The sequence below is a fragment of the Linepithema humile genome, chromosome 2 (genome assembly GCF_040581485.1).
Source record: "Linepithema humile isolate Giens D197 chromosome 2, Lhum_UNIL_v1.0, whole genome shotgun sequence".
In the NCBI taxonomy this organism is placed as follows: Eukaryota; Metazoa; Arthropoda; class Insecta; order Hymenoptera; family Formicidae; genus Linepithema; species Linepithema humile.
In genome coordinates this window covers 13,657,751-13,681,522 of record NC_090129.1, presented here as the reverse complement: position 1 = coordinate 13,681,522, position 23,772 = coordinate 13,657,751, and the positions used below count along the sequence as shown (strand labels likewise).

Here is a 23,772-nt window from a genome sequence, read left to right as displayed (position 1 = left end):
AAGAAAAAAAAGTTTTTTTCTTTATCCGCAAAAAAATTTGCTTTTTCTTACGGAATTAATAAAATAATGCATTTATATACATACACACATATACATATATATATATATATATATATATATGTGTACCAAGGCAACTAAAAAATGTCTAAAAAATTTTAGACATCTTTTAGTTGCCTTAAAAAATTTGCGCGCGCGCGCACACACACACATACACACACACACGCGCGCGCGCGCGCACACATGTATTATTTTATTAATTCCGTGAGAAAAAACACATTTTGGTAAATATGCATTTTAGGTTACACAGCACGATTTTGTTGCAATGTTTAGATATGTTGAAGGGGAAGTTGTGAGTAATTCCCCGCAAAAATTAAGTGGCGGATGGCATTGATTTAGGGGATATAATGAAGGTTTCACAATTTTAATGCTCTACTTTAGGTGTTATAGGTGATATTACGAGTAGTAAAGTTTGTGTACGTCGTATTAATCTGTTGAAGGATGTAAACAAAGCTACATGATCATAGATATTTCATCAATAGTCGGCTTTAGTCGGCTTATTTCGTAGTTCATTATTTTTCCTTATTTCTCATTTTGGTGAAAAATATTTACGGAATACGTGGATGGGGAAAAGACTCCGCCCACGTGTGAATGTAAACAGACTTTTTAAATCAAATAATAACAGATTATTACGGCGTACACAAACTTTATTTTGTGCAATACGGCTTGTGCGCAATAGTGTCGTGTGTGCAAACGTGCGTTTGTCTCTTAATTTTTTATTTGTGCTCAATAATGCTTGTAGGCATTCGATCTGTAGGCAATAAATTTTGTACGCAAACAAAATGTCGGTAAACGATACTGTTGGCAATTAATTTGTAGGCAAATGGAACCCTCCCTTAATATTAACGTCGCGCAATTAAACTCTATTTTTAAAATGTTTAAAAAAGTGTCAAATATTATGACATTATTTTAATAGGTTTTTTAATAAAAATTAAGCAAAGTGTACTAGATTTGATATCATAAGTAATTTCGGACTTTTTAATCTGTTTACTTTTTTGTCGGGCAAAGTTTTCGATTAATACGTAAATATATGTGGGGAAGTATTAAGTTCCGTCATCTGTCATTTCATCATGTATCACGATTTTTCACATTAAAGCACGTAAAGATGTGCTGCGTAAACAATACGAAATATTTAATGGAAATTATATTATTATTTGTTACACAATCCAATATGTGCAAGAAAGTATTTAAAACACGTTTGTCCACAATAACATTGAGTAAATACCTATAAATAACATAACATAATTTCGCAATGAACACAAACGAGTTAAGTATGTATAAACTAAAAATATACGAGGTTTACTAGAATCATAATTCAAACTTTTATCGCTTAACAATTAAACCCTGAAGCTATTACAAAGTGTCAGATAACGTATAATTATTTTTCTTTTCACAGATCGCTCGAGAGCTGGATCAATTTCTAGAGCAGTACGGCCGCAATGTTACGAGACAGATAAAGGTACCGGTAGATTGGCAAGCAGATCCGAGGAGAACAAACGATACGTGGGGGCCATGGATACCATCAGGTGGAGCAACATTGCACAACTCGGTGGCACACCTAGCCAGTTTAGCATATTGTGTTCATATCGGGATTATTTTTATAACAGTCATGTGCAATGCATTTATTTAAGCACTTACGCAAATATCGCATTATCAGTATAAAACAATCGTAAAAAATATCATATATATGTATATACTATACAGGGTGTCCCGCGTAACTTGTCCCACCGGGAACTGGGAGGTAGATGGGATTGAAATAAATATAAAAGTCCTTTACCGTTTTACGATATTCGCAATAATAAACGAGATATTAATTTTTACATTTGGACTAATGAGAGCGCGTTGAGAGAAGCGCTCCAGCCGCTCGAGGTCTAGCCTGGCTCGGCGCGGTGCGGCGAGACGTGAGTCGGGCGCCGAGCCACGGCGCGTTTCCCTTCTTGCCTCTCAAACGCGCCTCCAGCAGCCAATGTATGATAGACTAGGCCGGGCTAGACCTCGAGCGGCTTGAGCGCTTCTCTCGACACGCTCTCATTAGTCCAAATGTAAAAATTAATATCTCGTTTATTATTGCGAATATCGTAAAACGGTAAAGGACTTTTATATTTATTTCAATCCCATCTACCTCCCAGTTCCCGGTGGGACAAGTTACGCGGAACACCCTGTATATGTATATATATACAGGGTGTTTCATAATGTCCGTGCCAACGCTCGTGTGCGAATAGAGTGCGGAAAACTGAATAGAAAAGTCCTTTACCGTTTTGCAATTTTCGCAATAGTAATTGAGATATTAATTAAAAGGAATTGACGAATAATCGCGCGTTGCGCGTAGCTAGATCGTGGGCTGTACACTCTAAACGTGACAACAACGAGGATGGCAACGAAAAATAACATGTAGCGAGAGCAGGAGTGATATGCGTTGTTATTTTTCGTTGCCATGCGATTCTCATTGCTGTCACGCCTAGAGCATACAGCCTACGATCTAGCCGCGATCAACGCGCAATTATTCGTCAATCCCTTTTAATTAATATCTCAATTACTATTGCGAAAATTGCAAAACGGTAAAGGACTTTTCTATTCAGTTTACCGCACTCTATTCGCACACGAGCATTGGCACGGACATTATAAAACCCCCTGTATATATAATTTTTCATTAGTTTTGTCGCTATTGTTATAAACAAATTACAAATGTAAAATAAAGATGATTTTATGCCAACAAAAAATTTTCTTCATAAGAAAAATGTGTAGTAAATAATTTTTATTTATAATTTAATTTATTGCAATAACTCTAACTTAAAAATTAATTATTTTTTTCTTCAAAAATAAGTTTTCTAAATTATGAGTCTTGTGCTGATAATGCAAAAAGTTGATAAACGCACCAAAATTGATCAATTTAAACTTGTTATTTTGTATAGGACCGATTTATCAGAAGTATTTTTATATTTTGCTATCTTTGCTTTTTCTTCACGTTTAAATAAAAAGCACGCAGTTTTGGTTAAATTTGCAATGTTACAGTATAATCATGCAGTGAGTTTGTTTTGCAACGGATAAATTATAACGTACATAGATATGAATTTAAACTGTGGTCTAACTTTGCTCCGGCAAATTAGCATTTGTATAGTCAGTTTTCCTCATTACTGCATATTCTCGCGTAGAAATATGCGACTTTCGTCGTTTCTTCATGTTATTTGCGTGTCATTCATGTTTCAAAAATTATTACATTTATAAATAAAACATGACAAACGTTAATCATTTATTTTATCACAACTTATTTGAAAATAAATGCATTTTATCGTGGGTAAACACAGAAAAATTTTATCTCACAGATAAGTTACTTTATATAAAGTATTTTTTATGACATCTTTTTAAACAACATCACGTCTCTTTCATTCAACTTCCTACGTAATTATATTACCACAATTATTACAATAAATGATCTCTTACAGAAAATAAGTATGGACCCTGGTGAAAAATATTCTCAGAGTTTTTCATAAAAATTTTCAGATTTTTTACAAAAATTTTATAACTTTTTCAGAAAATTTTAAGATTTTTTATATGAATGGCACACTTTTCAGAAAAGTTCAGAAAAGAAATGAAAATATATGAAAATATATGAATAAATTCATTATTTCTCATATTTTCTAGATCTGTATATATTAAAGCCCGTGTCCACGATGCAAGAAATTGGTTCGAGTTCTTGGCCCAAAATGGTTGGATTGCTTCAAGAAATGTGTAACCAATCAACTTGCTGTTTTTCCATAAGAACTTTAATTTAATTAGCTATATATTTCTCGGACCAAGAACTTGGACCAATTTCTTGCATCGTGGACACAGGCCTTTAGAAATATCAAATATTTTTACAAGTTGAAAAATATACGATTTATCAGCTTTTATTTTTCTACCTTATCTTTGAATGCATTTCATTTAGCAATGTAAAAACGTGTCATTCTATATTTATTTTCTAGTAGATATCGAACATAGAATGTCACGTTAACATACATGTTAATACATGTTTTATTCTGTGTTTGACATCCAATAAAAAAGATAGAATAGAAATATATACTTGCGTTAATTTGTACCGTTAAATGAAATGTAAGTACACTTAAAGGCAGGGCAAAATATGGAAGCTGATAAATCGTAATTTTTTTTTAGAAATATTCCGTTAAATAGAATACAGAAAAATGTACCTTATTACAACACATACTCGCATACATATACATTTAAAAATTCTATAAAAAACATATAATAATTACAAATATTGAATTTATTACATTTCATACATAATAAATATAAAAACCGCTTATGAAATTTAAAAAATATGAATAAATAAAAAATTTTTTCTCAGAATTTTTCATAAAATAAAATTATGAAAAATTCTTAAAATTTTCTAGGAAATTATGAGATGTTTTTTCACCAGGGGAGGCTCAATACTTAGTATTGAGATTGTAATACTTAGTATTTAGGTTGTAATACTGAGTATTAAGAGTCAGTATTGGTCAACACTAAAGTATTGAGAGAGTTAAGTATTGATGAATACTGAGTATTGACAGTCAGTATTGGTCAATACTAAAGTATTGAATGAGTTAAGTATTGATGAATACTGAGTATTGACAGTCAGTATTGGTGAATATTAAATATTAGAGACTAGATTCGTTAATACTTAAGTATTAAGGGAGGTTAAGTATTGAAGAATACTTATTATTGCAGTCTACTACACAGTGCGGTCCATAAATACCCGACTTATATTTTTACGACAATACTAATGACGCGATTTATCAGTCAATACTTGAATCATGTTGTGGTATCCCTTAGCAACCTTTGTGTGAAGTTTCAGCTTTGTACGATCAATCGACGTGGAGAACGAGTGGTTTGTGTAAACAGTGTTTTAGGTTAGGTAGTGTATCACAAATTGTAAAATAGATATGTGTAAGGAATGACGTGTCGTGATAAAATTTTGTTTTAAAGCCGGTATTTCGGCGACTGAAACTTTGTCAATGCTGCAAAAGACTTATGGGGATGATTCTTTAAAACGTGCAGCGGTGTTTGAGTGATACGGTCGTTTTCACGATGGCAGAGAATCGGTAGAAGACGATGAACACTGTGGTCACCCAGTGTCGACTCGTACGGAATCGACCCATAAGTCTTTTGCAGCATTGATAAAGTTTCAGTCGCCAAAATACCGGTTTTAAAACAAAATTTTATCGCGACATGTTGTTCCTTACACACATCCATTTTGCAATTATTCGTTAATACTAGCACTACGTATTCGTCAATATTAGTACTAAGTATTCGTCATTACTAAGTATTCATCAATACTAAGCATTTCCCAAAAAAGTATTGGCCAATTTACTATTGACTAATACTAATTGTAAGTATTGAGAGCTCAATACTTATTTTCCGTAAGAGATGTCTTTATAAAACGGTAGTTAATTCAAACTAACTACAAAATGTTTAGGTTGTGATAGATACCTGTTGAAACAATAAAGTACTAATTAATTCTGCGATTATATCCCAGTAAACACAAAGTAACAGTAACATAACATTAATGTTACAATTTCCCACTCAACAACATAATTGTTACGTACAAGGCATGTTATATTGCAGTTACATTGTTGAGTGGAAAATTATAACATTAACGTTATCTTACTGTTAGCTTATGTTTACTGGGATATAAGTTTATTTTTTATTAAAAAAAAATAACAATAAATTAATTTGTGCGTTTTTAAAAAATTTTTATTTATATAAAGCAAAAAAAAGCAATAGAATATAAAAATATACTTTTTTAAATTAATACAATTAACTATAGTATATACTATATTATAATTATACAATAATTTATATAATTAATCGCATCGATAGTGTATGATAAATATAAAAATAATGTGTACGTTGAAATAAACTATTTAAATGCTTTTAATAATTTTTAAGATCTCAAATATTTGCATATATCAAGTACAAATTTATTTAAAATAACACAATGCAGCATAATACATTACATCTTGCAGAACAATGATGTAATATCTGTTAATAACAAATAAAAGATAATAACTGCAATTGTCAATTTTACAACCAATGCTGCATTTATCACCATAATTGGGGCATCAATGAGGGAGGGGGGGGGGGGGGGGTGTGATCAAACGGTATCGCTGGTTAGCGTATAAATTCAACAATATGCGTCTCTCACTTCACAGTATAAAATTCAGTGCGAACTCGACCGGTTGTTGATCTTTGAAAGTAAATTATATTATTTAATCTGAGACTAATAGCATAAAATTCTGACATAAAAAATGTAAAAATTGCGAATATATTGTTGCAAATGATCAGATAACGTTCTTCATTATTTTTTTTGCTTTAACTTTTTGAAAAATGTTTATAACTGATAGGTTACAGTGATAAAGATAAGCAATCTAGCATCAAGAAATAAGTTACAATCGTGTGAATGCATGCAATCAATTTTGAGTTTTAATATTTAAAAATCGATAATACATTTTCAATATCTATCATCGATGATTTAAGTGATATTGTGTAAGTTTGATGGTTGTGTAGTTTCGGTGATCTCGCGATCTAACTGACAAAATATTGATAATTATGTATTGGAAAAGCTTGCTATTTATTCATGTACTGTTAATATTGAGTGCTGGATACATTTATTTCGATATGACGTGCAACTCTTCCGTCTTTCAGCCACCTAACATTATCGTTATCATCGCTGATGACCTTGTAAGAAATTATCATGTTTTTGTTTATATAATATGAGATAGATGTTTCATAATGTCCGTGCCTACGCTCGTATGCGGGTAGAGTGCGGTAAACTGAATAGAAAAGTCCTTTACCATTTTGCCATTTTTGCAATAATAATTGAGATATTAATTAAAAAGGATTAACGAATAATCGTGCGTTGCACGCGGCTAGACCATGGGCTGTACACTCTAGGCGTGACAGCAACGAGGATCGCACGGAAACAAAAAATAATAACACGTATTATTCCCGTTCTCGGTATGCATTGTTATTTTTCGTTGCCGTGTGATCCTCGTTGCTTTCACGCTTAGAATGTACAGCCTATGGTCTAGCCACGCGTTACGCGTGATTATTCGTTGGCACGAATATTAAAAAACACCTTGTATATGGAAGTAATAGTGGTCAATTAAAGGGATTGAAAAAACGTTGCATGTTACGAATTAAAAATTTTTTTTCAGGAAAAACATTGAATATGATTATATGAAAGTGATCATATTTATTTAACTCTTATTTTACTTAAAATATGATATAACAGCGTTTCACAGTTTAAATGTTACTTTTTTTTTTTGTGAAAGAACATTGAACACTATACAGTACTGATATCTGAGATATGGCTGGTAGCGGATAAGAAAAACGTTGTACGTAAAGTAAAATATTGTGAATAGCTCTTAAATATAAACGTGTGTAGTATTCTTAATTTTCTGTAAAAATTATAAAATGTAACATACAAACATACAATGTTTTTCCAGCCACCCCTTCAATTATATAAAACAAAAATTCCCATGTGAAACCATATGTAACATATAGTGATTTTAAATTTATTTAGTATATGTATAAAAGTATATGTATATGCATGATTTTATTAATTATTTGTTTTGCTAACTAAGGGATGGAATGATGTTAGTTTTCATGGTTCCGATGAAATTCGTACACCGAATATAGATGCTCTCGCGTATAATGGTGTGATATTGAATCGACATTACGTATTGCCAATATGCACACCGTCGAGAACAGCTTTCCTCACCGGGCGATATCCTATAAGATCAGGTAATCTATTAATTGCACAGTTGTTTTATTTTACAATGTAATATATAGTTACCGCAATAGTTTTCGAATACTCGACTTGTATAAATTTCCGAGAACATTATCCACGCTTTGTCAATACATATCCTTCAATAAAAATATTGCAAATAATTTTAATTTGTGAAATTATTAAAAATAATATGATAAAAAATATGTTAATAGGACGTGACTAGTTTTCGAAAGCCTATAATATTTTTATGTACATTTTTCTTAATTTGCAGTTTATATTTTTAACGATCTTTAATTATAATGGTAATTTTATATTACAATGTGTAATGCTTTAAAGCTGCTTACAAAAACAAACTACAATTTCACGTTAAATTATTTATATATAGGTATGCAAGGCTTTCCTTTGCGAGGAGCTGAACCACGCGGTATACCTTTAAACACTACCCTCCTACCAGAATATCTTCGAAGACTTGGATATGCCACTTATCTTGTAGGAAAATGGCATGTCGGTTATCATACGAGAAATTATGGACCTACTCGTCGCGGTTTTGATTCTTTTTTTGGATATTTTAGCGGACTTATCCAATATTTTAACCATACACTTTACGAAAGTGTAAGTTTAATAATTATTCGAAAAATAAAGATATTATAAAACAATATTATGTTAATAATACGGAAAATCAATGTATTTTTTTTCTTTTTTCTTATATTTATTATACTGCAATATAATTAAAAAAATTTTGAAATCACTCGTTAAAACTAGTGGAGAAATTCGCTTTACAAAAATGTAAGTTTTACAATTATCAGATTTGTCATCAAGCCATCTTCAGGCCATCTGTAAGTTTTATATCATTACTTATTTGAAAAATAAAACGAAATATTGTGAAATAATATTATAATAATAATATAGAATGGCAATATATTTTTCTCATATTATTACTGCAGTATAATTAAAAAATTAGGATTAATGAAAAAATTCGTGATTAATATATTACGAGTATAACTAGCTTCCGCAATTATAAATACATAACTTTGGATAAATTGCAAGATTTTTTATAGAAACAATTCGGATATGATTTGCATCGCATCGTGGATGACAATCACACAATTGAATACAGATATGAATATATGACCGATATTATAACCAATGAAGCCAAAGATATTATTTTGTCGCATAATTCTAAGAAGCCTTTATATCTGCAACTGGCACATCTTGCACCTCATTCTACCGATGCTAAAGATATTGTGGAAGTACGCAATTGGGAGGAAACAAATGGCACTTTTGGTTACATTAAAGATATAAACAGAAGAAAGTTTGCAAGTATGTATGGAAAAAAATTTAAATCAATACCGTAATAAATGCGGTTGATTTTACTTAATTAACAAAGCTAACAAGAAAATCGCAAACCCGGAAATTCTAATTCTAATCAAACTTTATACGTGTAGGGGGGATAAGTACATAAAAACAAAAATTTTTAATTGGTGCCAAAAACGATTTTAAGGGGTAAAATCACTCCTCAAAGATTCAAAGGCTTTTAGCTTTTTTTAAATATATCTCTTAAATTATTTGAGATATCAAAAAAATATGTTAAAAAATATATTAAATATATATTTTTTAACACGTTATAACATAACAGAAAAATATTTTTAGTCTAAATATATTCGTTTATATACAATTACAATTATTAAAAAACTTTTCTATGGATAGCGAACAGAGTATGCATCAAGAAACATAATTCCTCGCGTCAATCTGTTCTACAGATTACCGCGATTGATAAAAGCTTCCATGCTATGTATTTTAAAAATATTTTCTGTAATGTAAAGACCATTATTACACATATTAATAATACAAAAAAAAACGTTTATTATAATTATCAAAGCTAAACTTGTACTATATTCATACTTATGGTATTTTTATATTTCATAATGTTTACAATCGTTATATTCCTCAAAAAAGAGATATACAAAAATATTGTTTGCATCAAGAACAAGATATTATAGCTAGCGTATCGCGTATGGATAGCGTGGTATTTCTTGTATATAAATACATAAAGTACGTCAAAATAGTCCTTTTTTGCAACTTTGACCTTGAATTCTCAAAACGGTGTATGATAGAGCATTTTTAAAACCGGCATTGTATTCGATATCAAAATTTAATTTACATTTGAGAAATAACATCATTAAATTATTACTGACTTATATACAATGATCTTTTCCTCGATTCACCGATATTTTTAAATACACCTAGTTCAAAAATGGACGTATCTAAGAATGGCCGACACATTTTGAAAATCCAATAGACTTCTGTTTTTCTGGAAAAGATATACAAATTCTATATACGGTGAGTTAGGTATAATACGTTGTTCTTAGTGCACACAAACAATATTTTTGTATGCAACACTTTTTTGAGGATTATGATAATTGTAAACATGAAATATAATAATAATAAGTATGAATATAGTAAGATTTTAGATTTAAATTTTAGATATTAGATAATTATAAACATTTTTATATTGCTGGTATAATGATCTTTATACATTACAGGAAATGCTCTCAAAATACATAGTATGGAAGCTCATATAGATATCACGGTGTAAGCTGTAGAACAGATTGGCGTGGAGCACTATCATGTCTCTTGATGCATACTTTGTTCGCTACTCATAAAAAGTTTTTTTTTTAATGATTGTAATTGTATGTAAATGAGTATATTTTGACTAAAAATAATTTTCTGTTATGTTATAACGCAAAAGATATTCTTCCATATAACAGTAAAGGGCAAAATTAAAAAAATTATTTTTAAAAATGTTATTAATCTCCATAAATAGAGGTATTTCAACTATAAAACTTTTATATAATACATTTTGTAATATCTCAAAAAGTTTAAGAGATATATTAAGAAAAATCAAAAGTCTCTGAATCTTTGAAAGACGTTTTTACCCCTTAAAATCGTTCTTTGGCATCAAAATTTGACACCAATTTGAAAATTTTTTTATTTATTCTATTTTTTTATTTATTTTACATGTGTGTTCTATTAAAATAAAAATTTCCGGGTTTGCGCAGTTCCTTATAAGTGAGAGGTAGTAATAAATAGAAAGTAAGTAATGTGGTAATCATGACTTTCTAACACGTTTAATAACACGGAAGAACGAAGTAGTTATTTCGTTACTTTTACTAAAAGTGTTAAAATCCAAATTTTGAAATATAGTAGTCATACTCTATGCTTATTTAATCGTAATTTTAAAATTATTTTTAACATCTCGAATCCGACAAATTATTTTTATCTCTTTAGTTACTCTAATTCTTGTAATTTTCAAAACATACATACTGTATGAAAAAAAAAATTTTATTTTAATATATCAATAATATCATATAGCGTTTTCGATTGAACGGATTTAGATCGATCTGGGATTTCTACGATTTATGACGTTATTGAATTGTCTCTGTTAATAAAGGACTCGAATTCATATTAAAATAGATCTCTCGATTGTAAATAAATTTTTGTCTTTAGGTGCTGTCGCCACGTTGGATGAATCGATTGGTCAAGTGATGGATGCTCTGAAAAGAGCAGATATGTTGAAAAACTCGATCATCCTTTTTATAGCCGACAACGGGGCACAGACTGAAGGACTCTGGCAAAATTATGGATCCAATTATCCATTACGTGGGGTAAGTACAGTTACAACACGTATAAATATAATATATTTTAAGACTATTTGCTTGATTTATGCTTGTACATACCATAATTTTGGCTTAATATTGCTAAACTTATGAAAATAGAATCAGATAATATATTATATTGAATTACTGGAGGAGAGAGAAAGAGAGTGGGGAAGGGGGAGGAGGGAGAGAGGGGAGGAAAGAGGGAGGGGATAAAATAAAATTATACAGAATTGTATAAATTGTACAATGTGTCTAAAATTATAACAGATAACACACAATATTGTGTGAATATTCAATGTTGCATCAAATATATTTTTACGGGAATATTCTCGAAGAAATCATTTATATATGTCTGTAGAATATCCTTGTTTATAAAGAATATTCTATAAACCTGTCCAGAATATGTTAAAATCAACAGTAGGAACATATTCCATAAATGTTCACTGAATATTCAAATGTACTGAAGATTCCCTGATAGCCACCTGTCTGTGTTGTTGCTGCCACGTTGCCGAAAACAAAGGGCATTAGTTTTCAGCAAATTTAGAACAAGGTGTGTGAGTCATTTGCCTCTGGTATGATATCACATGAATTCAGCATGTGTTGCTGTCAAGTTGCTATGTGTTTGCTGTCAATGGTTTATCGCTGTACATAAAGAGCAAAATGACAGCAAGTTGCCAACAACACATGCCGAGTCATAAATTTTAGCAAAAATTCAACAGCGTGTCGAAAACGGTTAAATATATTTTTTGCATCCTTACTCTTTTCAAACATATAAAATAATAAGTAAATAAATCCTTCTTTTTGTTATCACTAGAAAGAAAAATTTACTTATTTATTATTTTACATATCTATTATATATATATACCTTGCCGCAAATATCTATAGGTAGAAACCAAAGCTGTGTTAATTTGCCACAAGTATCGTCGATGTATCGCTTATTTATTTATTAAATTGCACGCACTCGCGAAAACACACATACACACATACACAAAGATAGGTCATTTTCGACATTTTATATTGGTTACAAGACACAATTAACATATTTAAACAGTTTTTAACAAATTAATATATTTAAATAGTTTTTAACAAATATACGACAAAAGCACAGACATTATTATCTTTTTCTATCACCGTCATGTTGCTCTTATGTTGTCGAAAATGAATGACAAAGCAAAATGTTTTCCATGAATAGAAGTAATTTTGTTGCCAACAAAATGAGCAACAATTGCTCTCCGTTTGCTCTGAATCTGCTGACACGAAATGTTTCAAATCTGCCCTCGTGTTGTTGAATACGTATGACTATGCATTACGTTTTTAGCAAATATACAGCAACTAGTCGAAAATTCATGCTAAGCATTAAGTTGCATGATTTTGCAAAACATGCTTGGCTATCAGGGTGTACATATTGATGACGTTCAGAATGTATAGCAGAAAATAGATCAAGATTCAACTTCTGTCAATTTCATTTCCGTTCCACTTCCGATCAGCACGTGCATTATGGTAATAGTTATGCAGTTAGTCTTGATTAGTCTGTACAATTCAAGCCGTAATTATAATTAATACAAAGATTCAATTAATCCAAAGATAAGTTTAGATTTTAAGAGTTTTTTTTAGTAAAAATGGTTGCTAAAAATAATAGATTCTTTAACCTAACCCTAACATAACCTTAAAAGTACTTTCTTATAACAAATAATTTCTCGTTTTAGAAAGCCGAGCAAGACTTCTGGCTTTTCGAGTTTATCTTCGAAAATTTTTTCAAAAATAATATTGTATGAAACGTAGTAAAGCGACTTTTTATAGAAACATTAAAAGAGGAACCACAGCATGCTTAGAATTATATATTTTATTGTAAAAATGTGTGCAATTTTACAGATGTAATTATTTTGTTAAACATATCAATTTTTATTTTTAAAACATATTATTGGAATTAAAATTAAAACAATAAAAACTTTTGTTTAACATTTAATATTGGTAAAGTTGATTAAACCTTTTTTTTATATCAATGTAATTGCATAAATGTTTAGAATACTAAAAATAATTTAGTAGAATATTCAGTGAATGTTCTTTACATGGTATTAAACATCTTCTCTGAATATTCCTGAAATATAATAAAGAATATTTTTTCAACCTATCTGGAATATTAAAATTGGTCTTATTTGAACGTTCTATAAAGATTTAAAGAACATCTTTTAGTACATTAAATTCTATATATATTCTATATTTAGAATATTCTAATATTTTCAACAAATATTTATAGAATGTTTATAGAATGTATTTGTGTTATTTGGGTATATTTTGAAATTAATTAAAATAATATATTTGCAGTTAAAATTCAGTCTTTTTGAAGGCGCTGTAAGAGGTGTGGCATGTGTCTATTCACCTTTGATCGATTATCCATCGAGAATTTCAATGCAATTAATGCACATTACTGATTGGCTACCGACATTATACTCCGCAGCTGGTGGTAATACAAATGATTTGCCACAGCTCGACGGCGTTAATCAATGGTCTATGATCAAGAGAAAGAAAGATGGCAAGCGGAAGTCGGTTCTTATAAATATTGATGAGCACAAAAATAGCGAGGCAGCGTTAATAAAATATTATAAGCTGGTTAGAGGTATGTAATAAATAATGTATATATTTTATAGTTAAAAATATGAATTATATCAACAATATTATTTATTACAACATCTCTGTCAAATTTATATTTAACCAGTTCAGTGGTAGACTTTTCCGAAAGATTTGTGCCAAAAGTGGTAAGAGGCAAAAGTTAAAATATTGAAAAACGGTGAAACATGGGTTCAAAGTTTTCGAAAAAGCAACTTTTCGGAATGGGTGTGGATTTCCTCCCCCCCTCCCCCACGCCCTGGAAGGCGGGGGGGATAAAATAGAGATAGAAAATGTTAAATGGCACTATGGATCGAGTGGAAATTCATTTGAAAGGGCGTTTCAAGACGAGAACAATGATTTTTGAAAATGTTTACTACGACTTTCCAGTCAAAAGTGGAGGTAAATCAAAAAAGGGGGGTGGATTTCCGAAAAGCTATCACCTCCAATTTGGCTTATATTCAGCCTAAATACTTATTTTATCTAGTAAATAATATTTCCAAATGGATTTTTGGCGCAAATGTCCCCTCCGTCCCCTAGCCCCCCTCAAAGGTAAAACTGTTTTTGTTAATTATTTCAGAAAGTGTTTATTGTACGGAAAAAGTTGTCAAACAAAAAATGAAGCTCATAAAAAATTCTACAAATAAGGTTTTATACATATTTTACCTAATTCCAATATTTTAGTCGTTTTGACAATTAACAGTCGCCATATTGGATCCGTCATTTTAAATTTTGCAATTTTGACATCAGATTCGAATTCAGCAGCCCAAAAAACCTTAGGATATCAAGTTTTATGCAAATCTGTTGACAATTATTGGAGTTATTTAAAAATGTACATATATGATACATTACCACGTTTGGCACTTTTTTTTGTACAGGGTGCTTCCGCAACATACAGATCAGTAAGTCGGGTTGCCTATTTGTTTATCGGCAGGGGCATGCTTTACCGGCCGTGCAGAATAAGGTTAGATCGCAAGTCCGGCGGAAAATAAGGCAAAAGAAATTTGAGTTTTACCATTCTGATATAGTGTAAGATTTAATAATATATATGCAATAGGAGTTGTTTAATAATAGAAATATTAATAACAACATAATAATAAAATTAGTAAACATTAAACGATTATTAAACAAATAACACAATTTACAAAATAAAGATAAATAATATTTTTTTATTTAAAACATGCTTATAACAAATGTTCTATTAAATTACCAGCTTCTTCTAAGCATAACGTGATTCTGCGTATGAAATTTTCTCTCACTCTGTTTAATGTAGCAAGAGTTTTCTGCACATGCGTTTCGTATTCTATTTTGCAAATCTTCTTAATTTGCTAGCAGTTTCATATATTTTATTTTTTAAAAAGCTCCACACGAAAAAATCCATGGGCGTAAGATCCGGAGACCATAATGGCCACACTGAGGACTATGAAGTCCGATCCATCTTCCCGGAAATTTTTTATTTAAAATTGTTCTCGCTACAAAAGACGTGTGAGCGGGATGTCCATCCTGTTGGAAAACCATTTCTAGTTTATTAGCTAGTGGCACATCTTCCAAAAGCTCGTCGAGTCAATGGAGAAGAAATTGCGAATAATATTGTGCATCCACATTTCCTTCGATAAATTCAGGGCCGATGACATGATCTCCTACGATTCCGAGCCACACATTTACAGTCCACCTACTTTGAAAATTGTGTTTTTTTGCACAATGTGGAATCATGTGTGTTAATTCTTCAAACGAACAAAACTGTTACAATTGTTTGTTCGATTGTTTTTCTTTCTGTATTCCTTATGTCCTGATCGCATTCCGTTTGACAGAATTTGACGTGAATTATACAGGTTAAAACGCGTTAAAAATTGAGTTAACATAATGGAACCGGAACGAAATCACTATTCGTTTGACGAATTAACGGACATAATTCTTATTTACGGCGAGTGTCAAATGAATCAAAGACAAGCAGCTGCACTTTTCGCTCGAAAGTTTCCGGACAGACGCCACCCAAACCACAGTTTTTTTCATTGCCTTAAAGAAAGATTAAGAACAAATGGACAATTTCGTAAATCTCGCAAGCCGCTCCATGTTCCACAAAGAAATCAGGAGATAATTGATGCAGTTCAACAAGCTGTTGTCAGAAATCCTCACACAAGCACGAGAGCTATTGCTGCGGATCTAAACATGAACCACATTACGGTTCATAAAATAATTAAACATTCGCTGGGTTTGCATCCATTCAAAAAACATACAACACACAAACTTGTACCTGCTGATATGCCACGACGTTTAAATTTCTGTGAATGGATTATTGATCACGCTAGTTTGTTTAAATTTTTTATTCTTTTATTATTTTATAATATACCGGACACATTGTTACCATTTATCAACTTACATCGTCAACTTTATACTAAATTATTCAATTTCTGCAAGTGGATTTTAATGATGTCAAAAATGATATCTTTTTAAAAAACATTTTGTAAACCCATGAAGCAATTTTCGGAAGTCATGGGCAGATAAATCGTCATAATGAGCATCATTATGCAGAGCAGAATCCACATTGTGTAAAGGAACACAATTTTCAAGGCAGGTGGGCAGTAAATGTGTGGCTCGGAATCGTAGGAGATCACGTCATCGGCCCTGAATTTATAGAAGGAAATGTGAATGCACATTATTATTCACAATTTCTTCTCCACCGACTCGACGAGCTTTTGGAAGATGTGCCACTAGCTAATAGGCTAGAAATGGTTTTCCAACAGGATGGACATCCCGCTCACACGTTTCTTGTAGCGAGAACAATTCTAAATAGAAAATTTCCGCGGAGATAGATCGGGCTTCATGGTCCTCAGGAGTGGCCACCACGGTCTCCAGATCTTACGCCCATGGACTTTTTTGTGTGGGGATATTTAAAAAATAAAATCTAACTGAAACTTTGCCAGCAAATCAAGAAGATTTGCAAAATAAAATACGAAACGCATGCACAGAAATCACTCCTGCCATATTAAATAGAGTGAGAGAAAATTTCATGCGCAGAATTATGTTATGTTTAGAAGAAGATGGTAATTTAATAGAACATTTATTATAAGCATTTAAATAAAAAAATTATTTAATTTATTAATCTTTAATTGTTAATTATTAACAACCCTATTATTAATAACTTTTATTATTTATTTATTTATTAAAAAAATATTATTTATATTTATTTTGTAAATTGTGTTATTTGTTTAATAATCGTTAAATGTTTACTAATTTTATTATTATGTCGTTATTAATATTTCTATTATTATAAACAACTCTTATTATATATATATATTTTATTATATTATATATAATTAATAAATTATTATATATAATTGTATATATATTTTATTATATATATATTATTGAATCTTACACCAGTATCCTATACCAGAATGGTATCCTGGATGGTATCTGGAATCCTATACCAGAATGGTATAACTCAAATTTCTTTTGCCTTATTTTTCGCCGGACTTGCGATCTAACCTTATTCTGTACGGCCGGTAAAGCATGTCCCTGCCGATAAATAAATAGGCAACCCTACTTACTGATCTGTATGTTGCGGAAACACCCTGTACATATATGATACATTACCACACAACTGGTTAAATTTAAAATAAAGCTAATAAATTGCAATGTTTAATAATGAAGGAATTATATTACACCTTTTTTGATTTAGATAAATCCGAATATCAAAAATTTTACGGTAATAGTGGTAATAACGCGTCGTATCTTGAGTACAATGTGACAAATGTATTAGTATCGCAAGCAGCATCAGTCATTGCGAATATTTCAACCATCTCATTAAAGGCAAATAAAATAATAAAACTTCGGAATGAGGCGACGGTAATTTGCAAGAATTTTGCCAATTTCTCCAATTGTACAAATCGCACTTGTTTGTTCAATGTCTACAAAGATCCTTGTGAAATTACGGATCTGTCTTTCAAATATCCTGAGGTAAGGATTACATTATAATTAGGATTATATATATAGAATGTATCATAATACCAATGTGGAACACCCACTTCAGTGGCAGATAGGAAACACAAAAATAATGAAAAAAGTTCATATAAACATGTGTCGAAAATGTTTTATTAAAAAGTTATAAGCGTTCAAATATTCATAAAAAGAATTGTTCGGTAATTATTCAGATTAGGTTACACTTCACCAATTCTTCTGTCGCTGAGATATGTTGTAGGGGAGGTTTTTCTGAGTAAATCCCCACAAGAATAATGCGATGGCACTACCCAGTAAACATTCGATATCCTATGTATATACATGAAATATCCATAATGTGAAAAAATGTACTGTATATACTATGTACATACATATGATATACGCTGATGTAGATATCAAACGTATATATATACGCTGAGGTAGATACATTTATGGACATGCATAGGTTATCGCATGGATATACATACAATGTATATTCGAATGAGATTGCTGCCTGTATATACATAGAATATATCTCGTGTATATTCCATGTATATACATGTAACGTACATACATACGATATACGCTGATATAGGTACATTTATGGATATACATAAGATATCGTATGGATATACATAGAATCAATCATTAGTTCGTTCGCTTGCCGCTATGTGACGCATTATGCGCTATCTATCTCGTATTTAAGTTTTAATCATGAAAATTATATAAAACTTGCAAAAGGCGGGTAATAATATTGAAGATGTAATAACTTTTTCTATCAGTTTAATATCTGAATCCCAACACAGGGAATTTAGATAAACTGATTGTTCAAAAATTGGGTAGATAAATATCCGAATGAATGAAAATTGTTTATTACCCAGTAAACATTCGATATCCTATGTATATACATGGAATATCCAAAATGTGAAAAAAACATACTGTATACATATATGTACTATGTACATACATAGAATGTACCTCATGTACATGCCATGAATGTGTATTGCACATCCTCGGAATATATCCTATGTACATACTGCGGATGTACACTGCACATCCTCGGAATATACCCCATGTATATACCACGAATGTACACTGCATATCTTTGGAATATATCTATGTATGTACTATGGACATCTTATGTACATACATGTGGTAATTATTTCACATACATAGGATATGCGCTTTATATACTTTTCACATTCTCTGTATATACATAGAATATACAATATACATATATGTATATACATAGGACGTACATAGAATGTCCTAATGTTTATTGGGAGTTGTAGAGATATAACAAATTAAATTTACGCATCTTCTGTAAAGATACCTAATTACCAGAAGAAAATTTAATTTGTTATATGGCGCATATACAGGGTGCGCCAAAACTTTGGATACAGTTGAATATCTCGTAAACAGTGCAATTTTGAAAGAAAAGTTTTAGACAAAAGTTGTAAGATTTAAAAAGACGCATTGAACGATAATATCCATTTGATCTTGGGTAGCGTTGCCAAAGTCAGGTTAAAGGTGTAAATCCGATTGTACAACCTCCGCGAGGTACATCTTGGATAACGCTAATGTCGGTGGTATTGGAAATTTGTCAACCAAAACTCGAAAAATACGAAATTGAGACTTATTATATTATAATGTGAAAACGCCTGAACGTCAGCTACAATAATGTGCAATAAAAAATAGGGGTTCTATTTAAAAAAATCAAGTTGACCTTGACCTGACAACGTCACCCAAGGTCAAATGGATATTATCGCTCAATGCGTCTTTTTAAACCTTACAACTTTTGTCTGAAACTTTTTTTTTAAAATTGCATTGTTTACGAGATATTCGACTGTATCCAGACTTTTGGTGCACCCTGTATATTGTACAATACAATGCGTGCCGATGTGTGAAATGAGCTATTGCATTTTGCACAGACAAGATGGAAATGATAGCAAAAGTGTTTTAAGAAGATTATATTGACAGGTTGTGGAAAGATTAAGCGGGTTTATCAACGCTTATAAATCGGTCCTCATGAAGCAGACGAACGTACCCGTCGATCCGGCTGGCTTTCCACGCAACTTTAACGACACTTGGATGCCCTGGTTGTCGGACGATCAGACGATCAGATCAGATGAGATGCATTTTGTGACAAACGAAATTTCACAGTAACGACGCTTCGCTTCGTCTTGAATGACCAAGTGGTAAAATTTTGATTGTCTTGAAAATGTAGCAAGTCAAAAAGAGAACATATATAACAGAAATATATTCATGTTGTATAAGTGGAATAATTCCTGTATAATTGTATCTTATGCGTACTTATAGTATATATAATTTACCTGTTTACCTTTGTTATAATACTTACAAAGATTAAAATAAAGAAAATAAAATTAAATAAATAATTTTTATAAATTTAATCATTGGCGGTTTAAATATTGTTAATAAAACTTAATTTAAATAAAACTTAAATAAAATGACAATATATGTGAAATTATAGTTATTTTGTTTTATATAGAGTGATTCAAGATAACTGTGTGTAAAACATTAAAGGTAAGTTTCTTGTTAAAGTTGAAGAGAAAAATAATTACACTGGATTACTTAAGTATACTAGAAAACAATTATAATCTATTGTAATTGTCATTAAAAATAGCTTGGATTGCCAAGCATGGAATAAAGATTTTGTTAAGATGAAGATAAAGAAAGATTAATATTTTGTTATGTATTTTGATGTTTAAGTGATTAAAGCTTTTAATTTAAACGAAACTTTTTGCTTTTATTTTCAACTGTTTAATATTCTCGTAATATTCTCGTGTCATTAGTATTAATGTTTCGGATCTAAATAAGAAAAATGTGTTGGAAATAAATAAGGAAATGATAATAATAAGGAAATAATAAAGAAATGAAATGTGTTCTTAACATAATTTCACATGCTAGTTACGAATCACCCTGTATATCTTTATTAGCAGAGTAGCGGATGTTGACCGTAGGAAGGGTGGCAAAAAGTTTATCGTGAGAGGGACAAAACTCTTCTTTTCACTGACGTTATTGTATAGAGATTATGCAGATGGGGAACGCTGCCATCGCACGAAGTGAAGGTTGATATCTATTTAATTACCGGTATCGTATTAATTAATCGTATCCCATGCAAATAAACAGTTTTGAACTTTCGCGACGTCCATCTTGTCGGTAAATGTGGATCTACGAAATGAAGCTACGAACCTTCGATTAGTTCGTCCTACGTATTTATTCGTCCTTTTATGTATTTATATATGTATTATATATGTATTTATGTATTTATATATGTATATTAATAATTTATGTCAAAATTATTCTTGTATTTTGTTTGTAAATAATTAATTTTTTTAACGTCACAGTAACTGGATAGTACTTATATCATATATTGCTGTAAAAGAATTGAACTTTAAAAAAGGTTCCAAAATATTGTATAACACGCATACATGTAATATAAGAGAAATAAATTTATTTTTCTATAAAATTTTTGTTATTTGTATCATCAGAAATAAAAAGCACATTCTTTAATTAATATCACAGAATTGCAGAAAAATGTGTGCATAGAAAATAGAAACAACAATCCGCATGCATTCCTCCACTTACATATGGTATTATCTATTTTTTATTTTGCGTTTAAAGTACGATTATTTTTCTTAAATAACCTTTCATGAACATTTTTCACAGATAAATTTTAATCCAGGACCAGCGGCGAGATCTTTCCATTCTCTCTTCGATACTTCTTTCATATTCCCAAAACTCGACTTTACGCTTATTTAGTAATTTGTTTATTTGCAGGTAAAAAGTCGCAGACGCGTATACGCGTACGCGTAGCTTTACGCTTTGTTTATGCGCCATCACGAGTAGGGGGATAGCTTGATGACGAAGAAGAGTAAGAGAAACAAGAAGAAGCAAAAGGGAGCGCATGAGAAATAAAGAGAGGTAGTGAAAGTAGGGTGGAAGCGCAAAGGGGAGATACCTTAGCGTTCTACGATCGTGAGAAGGGTTTGGAGTTTAAGTCGCTTTTAATAGCGAAGCAGCTGTTGCCGGATCTGCTTGTCCCTTTTTTATGGTCAATGTCTTCTTTGGCGAATAATGCCGGGAAATAATCTGAAATGAAAGAGTTATGCTCTCACTCTTTCTTTCTTCGTTCGGTTAACATTTCCGCTAATAAAGCTGCGCCTCTAATTCGTTTATTCTTGAACGTCACATTGCGATCTTTCGTTTTTATTAACTCATTATCCATGCATGTTCCCCCTCTTTTATATTAAGATTTTGTTTAAAAAAACTTATATAAAATTAAAAAATAAAATTTTTAACAAAAAACCATTATATATCTGTTTCTATTTTCTTTAGTTTTAAAAATCTAAAACATTACAAAATTTAGAAAAATTTTAATATGTCTTATTGATATCTATCTTCTATTTAATTTATCTATCTATCTTCCACAAACTTACAACATTTTTTTCGAAAACAAAAAATTCGTAGCAAATAAAAAATGTCAAAATAAAATCAAGAAACATGAAAAAGAAGAAATATTATTCAAAATTATAAAAAGAAATTAGACAAATGCATTAATATGGATAAATAATAAGACAAAATTATAACACACCCCTAACACTGTTTCACATGGATTTCTTACAGGTCTGACGTTCATGTTGCATTCAATCGTCCACGATACTTAAATTAGTAAGGTTTAATGTATCATTCATTTCGCAACACCAAGTGATATAAACAAAGATATTCCTACTTTTGTTTCGTGTAGCTATTGCGCGTATGTGTACTCGAGAATTGCCTGCAGCAAAAAATCTGCTGTTTCTCAGAATTGCAATATTAATGATAATTGCTCAGTGTATTTGCGCATTACACGTGTTCCAGGTTTGCGAAAGCGCGCTCTATACCTGTCATTTAATTCTTTCAATTATTTCTATTGAACAGACGAGAAGTGTTGTATATTAGAAGTGTTGTATATGAGTGGCGTATATTATTCGATTTTATAGTTAGAACAATTCGAATACACACATTATCAATATTATAATAAAATGTTAGAATTAATTCTTTTTGTTCATTTGTATTTTATTTTGTATTCTTTTTGTAAATAAATTGATTTTTGCGCATTATCAAACTACGCGTTTGGTTCTTATTGCTTTTTTTCCCGTAATATTTTGCTAAAATTAATAGTTTAATTATAAATTACTAAAAAAAGAAAATGTTTTTTGGGCCTTCTTAATAAACCAATTATCAAATCAAATAAAAAAGCTATGTTAGCCCAGAGCAGGTTGATGGATGCTCAAACATCAATTAAAACAAGTTATAAAATCAAACGTTTCGGCACATTTATTATGGCCATCTTCAGTGAAATTATAATAATGGCAAGCGCGCCTTACAAAAAGAAATAAACTAAAGATAACAACAAGCATACGCCGCAAGGTTTAACACATGTCGGTTCAAGATTTCAACCGTTTAACAAAAGTCTTCATATGATTAGGATGATTCTCGAGGTTATAAATTATAAAAATCCTTACTTGCGATGTCAGCGATATAAAGTAGTTAAATTGACGACGCATTACGGTACCGGATGGTTGGTCCAAGAACAATATGAATTAGAAGTCGGACGCATTTGAATTAGTAGTAGTACATTCAGGCTGTGTTCCGAAATTCACTGCCAGTACTGAAAATCTATAATTTACGTTACGTATATTGTAGATTTTCAGTACTGGCAGTGAATTTCGGAACGCA

General features: G+C 30.9%; 2 protein-coding genes and 1 pseudogene across 4 annotated transcripts in view; all 3 read left to right on the top strand.

Moving 5' to 3' along the window:
• LOC105675071 (arylsulfatase B-like) overlaps nucleotides 1-4,475 on the top strand; it is a 29,125-nt gene extending 24,650 nt beyond the window's left edge. Inside the window, exon 8 of the mRNA XM_012371868.2 lies at nucleotides 1,454-4,475. Coding sequence (XP_012227291.1) covers nucleotides 1,454-1,687 — 234 coding nt within the window. The 3' untranslated portion in view covers nucleotides 1,688-4,475. The remainder of the gene's footprint in view (nucleotides 1-1,453) is intronic.
• Nucleotides 4,476-6,242: 1,767 nt separating this feature from the next.
• Nucleotides 6,243-23,158, top strand: LOC105675079 (arylsulfatase B-like). 3 transcript variants are annotated; one of them, XM_067349803.1, is made up of 9 exons: nucleotides 6,243-6,288; nucleotides 6,739-6,774; nucleotides 7,680-7,839; nucleotides 8,211-8,437; nucleotides 8,884-9,145; nucleotides 11,333-11,490; nucleotides 13,810-14,101; nucleotides 17,774-18,051; nucleotides 20,011-23,158. In XM_067349803.1, exons 4-9 carry the CDS (start codon nucleotides 8,213-8,215, stop codon nucleotides 20,194-20,196), a joined length of 1,401 nt encoding a protein of 466 aa, XP_067205904.1. In that variant the 5' UTR covers nucleotides 6,243-6,288; nucleotides 6,739-6,774; nucleotides 7,680-7,839; nucleotides 8,211-8,212; the 3' UTR covers nucleotides 20,197-23,158. The 3 variants fall into 3 exon arrangements, with proteins under 3 accessions (XP_067205904.1, XP_067205905.1, XP_012227305.1); XM_012371882.2 differs by lacking the exon at nucleotides 6,243-6,288 and having other exon boundaries at nucleotides 6,309-6,774; XM_067349804.1 differs by lacking the exons at nucleotides 6,243-6,288; nucleotides 17,774-18,051; nucleotides 20,011-23,158 and adding an exon at nucleotides 14,201-14,738 and having other exon boundaries at nucleotides 6,306-6,774.
• Nucleotides 14,984-17,767, top strand: LOC136998019 (uncharacterized; annotated as a pseudogene).
• Nucleotides 23,159-23,772: the final 614 nt, after the last annotated feature.